Source organism: Equus caballus, chromosome 7 (genome assembly GCF_041296265.1).
Source record: "Equus caballus isolate H_3958 breed thoroughbred chromosome 7, TB-T2T, whole genome shotgun sequence".
Classification (NCBI taxonomy): Eukaryota; Metazoa; Chordata; class Mammalia; order Perissodactyla; family Equidae; genus Equus; species Equus caballus.
In genome coordinates, this window is record NC_091690.1 from 92,077,519 (window position 1) to 92,090,844 (window position 13,326).

At 36.6% G+C, this 13,326-nt stretch overlaps 1 protein-coding gene across 2 annotated transcripts in view; it reads left to right on the forward strand.

Annotated features, from left to right (window-relative positions):
- ANO5 (anoctamin 5) overlaps positions 1-13,326 on the forward strand; it is a 96,157-nt gene that overhangs the window by 29,659 nt on the left and 53,172 nt on the right. Inside the window, exons 4-6 of one of the 2 annotated variants that reach the window (XM_005612220.4) lie at positions 4,860-4,901; positions 6,864-6,977; positions 12,382-12,450. In XM_005612220.4, the coding sequence (XP_005612277.3) occupies positions 4,860-4,901; positions 6,864-6,977; positions 12,382-12,450 (225 nt within the window). The remainder of the gene's footprint in view (positions 1-4,859; positions 4,902-6,863; positions 6,978-12,381; positions 12,451-13,326) is intronic. The other variant, XM_070273438.1, reaches the window with a different exon arrangement.

A 13,326-nucleotide genomic window follows, 5' to 3' on the forward strand; every position in this document is an offset into this window, starting at 1 on the left:
CAGTTTCAGTCCTAAGACTTATGCACTTGTTTTCAGCTAAGGAAAACTTCTTCTCTGGTATTTTGCTGATCATTTCTTTCCTTTATTTTCCATATGCTCTCTTTTGGAAAGTTTTATTGGCAAATACTGAACCATTGGGATTGTCTTGAATTTTCTCTCATTTTAAATTTTGTTGTCTTTTTGCTCTCTATTCTTGGAGTTCTCCTTGACTTTGTCTTCTAGATCTCTCTCTGTTGGTGCATACATGCAAAGATGACAGCAGTCAGCATATGAGACATCCTAAAGCAGCGTGCTAGTGCCACGTGAGCAGTGCAGGTGCAAGGGCAGGAGGATGTCAGATGACAGAGCCCTCACTGTATGGAGGGAAGTCATGAAGAAGTCAGAATGGGCTCTTGGAAAAAAGGGAGGTTGACTTGAATGAAATGAAAGCATATAGAAGGCTCTAGACCACATTTCTTTAACTTCTTGATGTTAAGCTTTGTTCTACATGTGAGCATTCCTTTATGTGGTCTCACATAACCTAAAAAGATGGTGGTAGTATTAGGAGATATTTGCTCTGAATTATTTTTTTCTGTGTTAGTTGTTATGGTATTTAATAAAATATATTCAGAAGCTTCACCAGAATATTCATTGTTTTAAAGTTCTGAGCCAGTCTATTCCTTGTTTGACACCCAGAATAGTTAATTTGTCTTAACACACCTCTTCTACACGGCAAAATATATTGCAGGCCTAATCATGAAATGAAATAAATAATAATGATGGCCAGAAAAGAAATCCATACAGTGAAAAATTTGTATTATTGAATTTACATACATATATATTTTTGCCAGTTAAAAAAGCAAAGACTAAAAGTAAATATATTATTACAAAAAAGATGAATCAATACTTTTAAATTATGTTAATTAATTTTTCTGAAGAAATGAGGGAAAACCTTGTTCCTACATATTAGTCTATCTCAGAAATGAATAATAGTGTTATAGTGCCTGTTTTGGGACCTTTTGCAAATGTGTCAGTGATGTACTTAAAGTTGAGCTTTGCATATTTATGTTCAACAGTGTATAGCCAGAGTTGTAAAGTATACTCATAGTTGATCAAAGAATATATTTCATTACTTTTAACTTCAAAAGTTTCTTTAACGTGAAGCAACAGCTATACCAATAGTTAGGGAAAGTTTTGAACATGAGGATGAGAGTATTAGAGATTCACAAAATCCCATTGCACAGTTAACTAAGGAAATCATAATACTGTGCATGTCTTTGTTGTTTTGAGATCTGTTGTATCTGCTTTCAAATATTTTTGCCGTGGAAAAAGAATTCCAGTAGAAGGATCTTCACCAGAAAGATCCATCCTAAATTCAATTATATTTGATAAAAACTTTCAGTTTTTCTTCTTCTGCAAAAATAACAAAAGCGAAAAACAGAGAAAATGGCTAAATGAGAGTGAATATTGATGTTATTGGTCCCATTACCACAGAAGGAATGTCTAGTTTTTGGTGAAACTGATTGATGAATTCAAACATTGAAATTCTGGTTTTTTCTGGACATGTAAGACAGGCGTCTTTTGTCATTTTCCCTGGCATTGTCCTTATAAATTGGATTCTCTTTTTATGTGCGGATATCCATTTCCTTAAATTTTTTGCTGCATCATTAATGGTTTCTTCACAATTTCTCTGTGCCAGTCTTCAAGGAACAGGCGTAAAGCTTGACGTTTCACCGTACATTCTTCAAGGTTCCTTGCAGGTGCTTGCAAATATTTTTGTCTGGTTAATTCATCTAGTACTTCGCACTAGAAAAATAGGAAGGAAAATTTCACACAGCTGTTATTGTTTATTTTGAAGTTATAGTTTAAACATAGGAATATGTAGACCACAGAGGCCGGGAACATGACATGCACTCAAAGCAATCTTCAAGACAATTACACATATACTCTCAAAGCGAGGTCTATTGCTGAATCCACGATCATTGGCATATCCGGATCTGGTCACATATAACTGGGGATTCTCCAAATTAACCTCCATTTACAAAATTGAAACTTACATATAGGTTATTAAAATTCAACAAAAGCTCAGCAACTGTTTAGGAGTTAGACAAAATTATATTTTTCAGGGTGGACTATTTTGTCAGTGATGTTGTTTAGAATTTGCTGGTAACTGACTTTTTGTCGGTTTCCTTGTTTTCGTTTTGCTTGCACCACTGCCCAGCCTTTGGTGTACCAAGCTGCTTATATGTCTTCATTGCCATTTGCTGAAAGTTAACAGGATCTACCCAATAACTCTATTAAACATACAGAATACACAGTGTCTGGCACGAAGAAATCAGGGTATGCTAGTTACTATTTAATTGCTGTGGTTTTGTTTAAATTTAGGACTTGTGAAGGGTCCACTCAGTAAGAGGTTTTATAGTTTGTAGATTGAATATCTATATCCTTAACATCAAGGGATGATATAGTTTTTAATATGAAATTCAAGTCTCAAGAGCAGTTGGACTTTTTTTTTTGCTTAGAAATTCAGAACATTGAATGGGTTGTTATATAATTCCATGAATTGATTTTCATTCTCTTAGAATATACAATCCGGAAATGTCTATAATACTGGACTTTTTTCTCCCTAAACTCTCACTAATGATCAGGGAGCTGAGACAGCAACTGGAGTCAGCTACCTGAGTGCTGCCTGCTACTCCCACACTAGGTAGCGCCTACACTGGTCAGTGGCTGGCCTCTTGAGGACATTCAAAAACAGCCAAGGAAGGCTGTGAGGAATGAGAAAGAAAGGAATAATAATCCAGAAGAGTGACAAAAATTGTATCTAATGAGAGAAAGATGCTATTGACAACTCCTACAATATAGCACAGCGATATAGGTTTTCAACTCTGCTCCTAGAGAAGGGAATCTAAAGTACCTTCTTACAAATAAATTAGATTGAATTTAATGAATCAAAATTATGTAGACAAAATTATGTTTATGAAAAGCTTATAATATATGAAAATTTATTTTAATATTACAGTAATATGAAAAAGGCAAGAAAATTGTGTACGTTAAATATGTACTTAGTGCTTAGACAAAACCAGAAATAAATACATCAAATAGATACTGAGGTAACAAGAAAATAGGAATGATTTTAAAAGTAACTTTTCATTAGTTTCAGTGTTATCCATTTTTTTAATACAAAGTGAACACATTCAGCAAAAGCTGGAAATATATAATAGATTATTATTTTATTCTATTATTTATTCTATTTATTTATTCTGAATTTTTATTGTGTAGAATGTTAATATTACCTTTTTTAATCAAGTCCTTTGGTGATCTTCATTCAATATATTTAAAATCAAGTTAAAAAAATATTAACTATTGAGTCAATACTTTTTCAGGACCAATTGCTGGTATTGAGCCCATTGGTTTTTATAATGTGAAGATATCATGTGTATTGGAGAAGCTGCAAACTAACTTGATATTAGATGTATTTATCACAGAAGGCTTTCTGCCAATCATCTAGATGATTTTTGTACACTGAGCTCCCAGCAGCTCTTGAACGTGGTGGTACCTCGGTAACCTGACTCCAGGGCCAACTGATCCTTTAGGCACAGTAGGCACAGTGCCGACAAGGGGCCCCAATACTTTTTTGGAGCCCATGGAAATGTCTTAATTTTAATTTCTTTTAAAATCAGAAGAAAAAATCACAAATATAATAGTATGTATCTTATCTGTATGTGTGTGTATATGTATATCTATTTTAATTTTTAATTTTTTTTTAATGGAGGAAGGGGCCCATAAAAGGCAAACAGGCCAGGGCCCATGGAAGTCATAATGTGGTCCTGCATGGCCCCTTAGGGTACGCCTGTTACATTTCCCTTAACAATTCTGTAACGAATTTAGGGAGAACATCTGAGAAAAACAGTAACTTGTAAATCTCATGAAAGATTCCAAGAAAATCAAAGTGCTGAGGTGAAAAATTTCAGCCCAACAGAAGAATATAGTTCAAAATCTGCTTTATTCAATGACCAGCATCCATCATGTATCTGTCATGTTTTTAAATAACAGCAGTGTTAACTCATCTGTCATAGTAGGCTTGGCAGTTTACAAAGCAGGAATTTTCTCTCCAATGTTAGGCTATTGTAGGAAACAACAGTTTAAGCAAAACTTTGTACGATAAGAACTGAAACCCTTTATTGATCATTTTATTAGATTAGCTATCATTTCATGGACTATAAAATACACAGACTACTTGCCTTTCTGTACCATAGGTTTGGTTTTCTTTCAAATATTATTGATTACTCCAGATGTTTTTAGGTAATTGCCTTGGTGTTTAAAAATAGTGGTCATAGTAACTGAAGATTGAAGATCACTCAGCGTTGGAATAATCCAATGACATTTCCTTTTTTCCCCCCAGTGTTTTGGGAGGCTATGAAATGTTTTACACTATTGGGTCAACTTTCCATACCATACAAATAATCCCAGAATAATTGTAGTAACTTTGCTTTCTTTGCCTGATAGGGGTACACTTAACAGAATACCTATTTTACTTTACATCTTCATTATTTACATTTCACTTCATTTTTATTTTTTCTCTCTCCTTTCTTCCTTAATTCAGTTCCACAAATATGTATGGTTTAAAGTTACTGTATAAAGAACTTAGGGAAAATTACTTGGAAGTCTTTGGTTTTTTCTTTTCTTTATTTGTTTTCTTCCTGTTTTTTGTTCTTTCCTTCTTGCTAACTTCCCCCCCACCCCAGCTTTAAATATCACACACACGAGTTCACACGGGTGATTGTACTGAGGGGTGGTTTGTGTGCGTGTCCGTATTGGGGGAAACTTTTCTTTAATCCTGGGCAGGGTTCTCTAACTCTCCATTGATTGCTCCACAGCCCGCAAAGCGATTCAATTTGTTCCTGCGGCGACGTGTCCTGGTAAAACCGGTGTGGAATGATGCTGCTTGTGCTCTGGGTGCTGCAGTGATAGCCGGAGTCATTTCTCTTCCAATGAACACTATTGATTTTGGGGGACTTTGTCACTGGTTTTTAGTCCCCAGGCAATTGAGGTTTTAGAATAGTGATTCTTAATCTTTTTTGGATCTGATTAAAGCTATGGACCCTCTTCCAAAAATCTGTGTGTGTGTGTGTATATTACATACACATATGTATATGCACACATACGTACACAGTTTACATGCAGTCTCAGAGGTTTATGAACCTCCATCAGGAATTGAGGTCTATGAACCTCAAAATAACTACCTCATTCAGAGAAAAGCAGCCCAGATGTTTGCCTCATTATAAATAGGCATTTCTAAGAACAAATCAAATGTAAACACAAACACATACACACACCGAAAAATATGGTCTTAATGTCATGTCTTGAGCAAAACAAAAGAAGGATGTGTTTTAATAGTATTCAGTTATACATAACAAAATGGTGAGGTTTTTCTGCCCCGGTTGGCTTTACCCAGTTTTTGTTAACAGTCCTAAGACATGTACCTCCTGGTGACTTACAAGGCTACCAGTGATCTCTCTGTATTTTAAAAAATGTCACAGTTTATAGTTGGGGCACGACATAATGCTAGAAATTGGGTTTTCCTCGGTAGCCTTTGGCTTTCAGAAGGGAAGTCTGTATATACCCATTTTGACTGAACACTCAGAAAAATCGTTGGAGTCACTGTTCTTCTAGCTGCTTTGTTCATTCCCTTTCTGAGACATGTCAGCTATGCGTTCATATAGATAAAATACAGTTACTCTGTTCACACACCGCAGATCCAACAGGAGGTTTTTGTCTTATTTTTACATGACTGATCTATATCCAATCCTTTTTATGGGAGGTCTGCCTGGCCTGACTTGGGTGAAAAAAAAGCATAAAGTACCATAAAAGAAACTCATAAGCTAATATAAATACCAGTCATGAAAATTAAAAACATCCGGTTCCCCAGTCACAGGTTAGTTAAAGCGCCTGGAAAGTTGCCTGTATTACAACTTTGCATCACAGGGTTAGAGAGATCACGTATGTCCATACCTCATCTCTTTGTATCATTCTAAGTGTTATACGCAGGCTATTCCAGTACTAAATATCAAAAATTACATATAAACTATGAAGGAGATCAAATCAGTCAAACATAAAATCTCTTCTTTCTGAAGCTCTCTAGTGTTTTCTCACTTTTGAAAGGGAAGGAATTAGAACTATAAAACATGTGAAAAGCAAATTTTTAAGTCTAACTATTATACTGAGAGAATTGATAACACAAATTCGAACAAAGGATTGATTTTGGTTCATTTAGGAAATTGATTTTGAAAGGAGATTTGCATGAGAGTTTACTTATAGAGAAGCCGGCTGGCAAGCTACCTGCTTTCTCGTTTTTAACTGCACCTTGATTTTATTTTAACCCTCCAAAGTTGAATTATAAATTGGCAATTTTATGAAAATGTAGTATAAACATTAATCGTAAGTTTATTTTCTTACTGTGAGATTCATTAATTGGTCTGTAATTAATCACACCCCTAAAGCAGTGTGCAACCATGAATTATTTGTTGGACTAGTGGGCATGTTGTTTAATGAAGATAACAAGTCTCTCTCTAAATATGCGTTTTGGGGTGAGTGTATGCATATATTCATTTCCTACTTTGGTGTAATTGCAGCATTTTTGTTGTGTGTGCATGTAGTTAACATGCTTAGCCCCTGTTGTTTCGTATATGTCTCCTTTATGGGTTGTCACTTTCTAAAACGAGCGTCATCTTCTGTTGATGGGAACTCTGGTTATCTGCCTTCACCACCATTTGGGGACTGAAAAAAATTAGATGGTGACCAAATTTTAGCTAATCCCTTTCATGTTTTTGCCATTTGAAAATGAAATTGATTTAAAGTTGTGTCATTCATGTCTCCTGCAGTTTAAAAGAGATGAACAAAGCAAAGATTCTATCTTCTTCCGAGATGGGATCAGGCAAATTGATTTCGTGCTTTCCTATGTTGATGACATAAAGAAAGAAGCCGAGTTAAAGGCGGTAAGTGCTTACATGAGAGAAACGAGAGTAATAGAAAGAGGCCCCTGCAAGAGTTTCACAGGGATGTTCCCGCTGAATTATGTAGTGAAAGTCAGAGGCCTCTGAAGTGGTTACTGAAAGCCGAAACTCTGTGAGAAGACTACGACACGGGCAGCCTAAGAATGGATGTGTAAATTCGACTTTATTTTTTTGGACATTTCAGACACTTAACTTCCTTTTCTTCTGCCTCCAACTAACTGATTTTTTTTTAAACAGCTCACCTTAGATATGAAACGTGACATTCAAAATCTGAGTTTGTCTGAATGTAATATTTATCTTTTATATGCAGTTTTCAGTTTGAAGACATTTGGCTAATCCATTTTATCGGAAACAGCTTTCACACTATGCCCTATTTCTTATCCTTTTGTCTTTTCATTTTCACATCTCTTTCTGAACTTATATTACTTATTCTTTTTTTGTTTGCTGTATCCGACACCATAATTAAGTTCATAAGACCAAGGATTTTGTCTCGTTCATTGCTGTATACCCAAATGCCTAGAACAGTGGTTGGAGCATAATGGATGCTCAGTAAATATTAGATATTTGAAATATTGAATTAATATATTAATCCATATGTATAAGCATATATATATGCACACACATTTACTAATATACTTACATAGGAAATAAATGTCATATAAAGTAAAAATAAACAGCTATAGATATTATCTCCATAAGACCCAATATGTATCCATTTCTGTCCCTTTCTTCCACCTTTTCCCTGGAAACTCTTCCAGCAGCCCTCTGAAATTCATTCATTATCAGCATTTTCACCTCTTCTCTGAATGGCTCCCTCCAACCCGGCTCTTCATGGAGATTCGTTGCCTTCTCCACCCGTCCTCCCAAGTGGTGGTGGTGTTTTCCTTGTGGAGCCTTTTTCCGCAGATGAGTGAATGCCTGCCCTCCTTGTGTCTTATTGAGGATTGCATTCATTCTCCTTCCCTTGTCCCTGAGTTCCTGAGCTTTAAATCTCAGCAGAGTCATCACTCCCCTGTATCGTTGTTATTAATCTGTCCCTGGGTCTTCCCTGTTATTTCTCAACAGTTTTAGCTCCAAGTTCACTACCAGGCTCTCCTTTTTTAATTATTGATAATCTCAATGTGTACATAGATGATTATTTCAGCATCCCAGCGTCTCTGTTTCCTGAAATTATCTTTGTCTCTAACTCAGCCATCCATTCCCCTAGAACTTGTCATTAGCATTAACTGCAACTCTTTATAATCTCATTCCAGGCATCCAGCTATCTGAACAAGCCCTCAGACCTTTCTGACTAGTAGGGTTCCTCCTTCAGCTGTGCCAGGACCAGAAAAGATACACTGATCTTAGCCCCTTCTCACTGCTGCTCTTATTCAGCTCTTTGTATGCTTATCCAGCTTAAATCTCATGCTCAACAAATGGAATCACTCTATTACATGCCATCAAATTCCTTGCCCCTCTCTCAATTGTACTTAATTGGCAAAACAACAACTTTAGTTAACCTCAGCTCTCCACCTACCATGTGCCAGAGCCATGCAGAAAGACATAAGATTCACTTACTGGTTTTCCCACATATTTGTACCCATGAACCTCTGCTGCGTCCCTAATGCTGTCTGGCAATCAGACTTGGCTTCCTTATTCTATTCAGCCTCCCACTCTCCTGGATGACTGCTTTGTAACTTTTCCTCTTTTCTCATACCTCCAATACCTCCTCCCCATTTTCAAGCTAAGTTGACCACATTTTTCTAATTCACTGAGAAAAATGAAGCAAGCAGAAGAGAAATTCTAAATTTCCATCACCACGTCTGTCCATCCACCAGCATCTTCACTTGTATAATCTACCTTTCTTCCCGTTAGCACGGTCAAACTATCCTTCTCCCTAAAGCAAACACCTCCGCTTGTGCCCTGGATCTCATTTCGTCTTGCCTATAATTCAGGAGTCACCAAGACTACCCCTAGGTTAGGTGATTTATTAGAAGGATTCACAGGACACAGCATGTAGTCATACTCAATGGCTATGTTTTATTGCAATGAAATAATGCAAAGTAAAGTCAACAAAGGGAAAAGATGCACGGGGCAAAGTCCAGGGGAAACCAGGAGCAAGCTTCCAAGAATTCTCTCCCAGTAGGGGCACACAGGATGTGCTTAATTCCTCTAGTAACAGTGACATCTCATGGAAAGTGTTGTCTACTAGGGAAGCTCATTAAAGACTCAGAGCCCTAGGATTTTATTGGGGGCTGGTCACCTTGTCACCTTCTGCCTAGCACATACCAACGTTTCATAGTCCCAGAAGGAAAACAGATGTTCAGCATAAACTATAGTGTTTGTACAAACAGTTTAGGTAAAGTGAACCACTCTGATCAGTTCTGGGAGTGATGGGAACCTTCCTGAATACCAAGTTCCCAGATGCCAGAGCCAACTGTGCAGGCAGATCCCTTTCTAAGGAGAGCAGTTTCAAGCCCGTTCTATTGACTCTTCTCTATGCCTGCTTCAGGATATTGCTCTTACAATTCTTGCCTCTCTTTCCTAAATTATATTTTTTGTTGTCCTTTATTGGATCCTTTTTTTTTGTTTCACTGAGGAAGATTGTCGCTGACCTAATATCTGTGCCAATCTTCCTCTGTTTTATGTGGGATGCCACCACAGCATGGCCCAGCCTGCGGTGGTAAGTCCATGCCCGTGATCCGAACCTGCAAACCCTAGGCCACTGAAGCAGAGTGCGCGAACTCAACCACCACACCATCGGACCAGCCCCTGTGGGATCATTTCTTTCAACAAAGAAATGTGCTGTTAATTCTTCCATGTTAAAAAAAAAAGAAAAAAGCAAGAACAAAAATCTTCTCTTGATCTTAATTTCCCTGCCAGCTGTTGTCCATTTCTGAAATTCCTTTCTTCTCAATTTTCTCTTAAACGCATTCTTATCAGGCCTTCACCATCTTTCTATAAATGAATGCAGTGGTCAAGTCTCAACTCTCATCTTACTTGACCTGTTTGCAGCATTTGCCACAGTTTATCATTCTTTTTTCTACTACGTATGCTCTTCGCTTGGCTTCCAGGACTCCACATTCTCTTAGTTTTCTCTTATTACACTATTTGTTCTTTCTCAATCTTTTCTTCTCCCTGGTCCCTTATTATTATAGCACCTCAGCCGCCATTCCTTAATCCTCTTCTTTTCTCAACCTGCATCAATTTCATTGAAGATACATCCTGTCTCCCAGTTTTAAAACCAATTCTGTGTTAATTCCAAAGTTTACCTTTCCAGCCCATACTTCTCTCCCATATGACTATTCTGCATCTCTCCTTGGAAGTCTGAGAGACATCTCAGACTCAACAGGTCTGAAATGAACTCCTGAACCTCCCTCGAAAGCCGCATCCATTTACTGGCCTTCTCCATCTACAGTTATTCATCATACATTTCAGTAGTTGCAAAAGATGTAATTTACAAAATATTGTAAATGGTCCAGTTAAATCATTTTTTGGCATATATCCAAATAAAGTAAATACCATGGAAATTTGACACCCACCGTCATTCATTTAAAAAAAGAAATTATATGAAGAAACCCTTTTATAACACTTAAAATCTGACATCATTTATTTTTCTCCTTCACCTAAAATTTCCATTCCACTTTCCATGCATAAATTTTTCCCAATGTAAATGTTTTATCTTTGGGAATCTTTTTTTGTTTGTTCAGTCATAAGTTTGCTAAAACAAATATATGTATATACATTGAAATATTTTTGTTTCCTTTAGCCATAACAGTCTAAGCCTTGAACTTTTCCTTTTGAGTTTTTTTTAACAATTATACAAATGCATAATTGATAAAACATCATGAATATATTATAAAATTTGACAAGTAATTATCTAATATAAAAAGCATACTCATCATGGGCCTGGCCCAGTGGCATAGCAGTTAAGTTTGCACGTTCCACTTTGGCGGCCTGGGGTTCGCTTGTTTGGATCCTTGGTGTGGACATGGCACCACTTGGCAAGCCACGCTGTGGTAGGCGCCCCACATATAAAGTAGAGGAAGATGGGCATGGATGGTAGCTCAGGGCCAGTCTTCCTCAGCAAAAAGAGGAGGATTGGCAGCAGATGTTAGCTCAGGGCTAATCTTCCTCAAAAAAATTAATTAATTAATTAAAATAAAATAAAATAAAGAGATTAAAAAGCAAACTTATCATAAATGCATCAATTAACGAGATGGACAGAGGGGCTTTAAAAAATATTTTCTTTATTCATAAATGAATGAAAATTACTCCTCGAATGAGATGGTTTTGTTTCAACTATATTCCTCTTTTGTTTTTATATATACTAGTATCAATTAAGCTTGTTCAGCTAAATAAGTAAATTGTAATAGAAAGAGTATTATTTTAGCAGTTTTAATCTTTTTTTAACTCCTGAATTATATCCCCAAATTACGAAGTGATTTGTCGTAAGTGTACTATTTAATGGTCTCCTAGCTAACAATCCTATTAGCTCTGTCTTCAATTTGTTGAACTTAGAGAATTGGTGACCATATGACTTGCACAAGCATTTGTTACTACAATGAGAAGAGTTACTCACTTTTTCAATACTGAAAATATTCTGAATGGCCTTCCTGCCCCTCCCCCTTGTTTGTTTCCCAGAAGCGGGCAGTTTGCTTTGCTTTGGCAGCATAGAGGAAGGGCGATTACAGGAGGGGAGCTGAGAAGGACAGTGGAGAAAAAGAACACAAGAAAATGATCTTTCGTTCCTTGTGTAGTTTGAAGATATCTCAAGGTGCACATGTCCATTCAAAAATGAATGTCCTGTAATATCCTAGGAAGCCTTTTAAAATTTCCGTGACTGTGAAATTTTTTACAGTTAAATCATAATTAAGGCCAAAAGATTTTTCAACAATCAATGCAATGCTTTACGTTCTACAAGTAATGATTATTTGTATTTAATTTAATTTTACTTTTTCTAATTGAAGCCATTCTGTTGTTCAGGATTAAAATGTCACGATGATATTTTGGCTTAAAGTGCATTAAATATATAGTTTATTTGAAGAGTACGGTTAGGTTTGTAATACTGAATCTTCTCAGCTAGGAGCAGGATATGTCTCTCTGATTACCCAGTTTTTTTCATGTTATTCAGTAAAGTTTTGTGCATTTTTTTCAGGTAGAGATCCTGCACATTTCCTGGAGATTATTCCTAGATGTACTGAATTTTTATAGTTATATTGTGAATTATAGTACTGGGGAAAACCAGTACATGGCACGAAAAGGGGGTAATACATAACGTACATTTATTTACACCCATGGGAAGAGCAGAGGACCAGCTGAAGGGATGGTCATTGTACAACAAATCTGTTTACCACCGGGCAAATAGAAATGTTCTACATAATTGTATTGATTTGTTTTTCCATAGGAAAGAAGAAAAATATTTGAGCAAAATCTCAGAAAAACAGGCCTTGAGTTGGAAACTGAAGACAAAAGGGTAAATTTATACTAGAATCTTGGTGTTTTAAGTGTTGTTTCCTCCTCCTCTGGCCTTTGACTGGATAGACTGAGTTTGGGAGCCATACAGTAGCCTTTTTGGCCGCAGATATGTACACTGGGAATGGTAGGGCCGATGGGCTTGCAGGCGGGTAAGTAGGTCAGTGCTCTGAATATGAGATAACGAGTGGAACACTTAAAAACAGACATACGTCAGTCTATTCAGGATACAAAGGCAGTGAAGACATGGCTTTTGTTTCATAGGTGTCTCATTTTGAAGGCTGCCTATAACGGTTTTTGTTTCTAATCTGTCTCGTTTTGAAGATGCCCTAACTAGTTAACTGACTAGCTTGCAGCACAAACTGCAAGGTAGGGCAAAAGATGCTTTTTCTGCTCATGAATATGCCAAGTTCATTTTTTTTTTTTTATCTCCTGCCATTTACTGGTTTTCTAGAATTTCCTTCAAAATTGTTTTTAAAGACCTGTTTGAGATCCCACTCTGTCCATGAAACTCTAATAGTCTCTAGTTCTAAATTAATACTTTCTAGTTCTTACTTATTCCTGTTTTTACTAAACTAATAAATATCTATTATACCACACAATCTATAATTTAATTATTCTCCTGTGTAATGAACCCTTTTTTACCTAAAGTTCTTCCTCTGGGTTTGGGCTGTACACAGGGTCTGAGTAAGAAGACTGAGTAGGTCTTACACTTTGTGTGTGTCCCTCATATGCCCTAAGCATGAAAACGTAAGACAGTGCCGGGAACTACATGTGTATCTGTGGATTTCGGTCCAGTGTACATTGACCCTGAAATATGTTTAAAAAGATAGTCTTTGTCTCTGTTTCACCCACACACATGTATATAATATATATA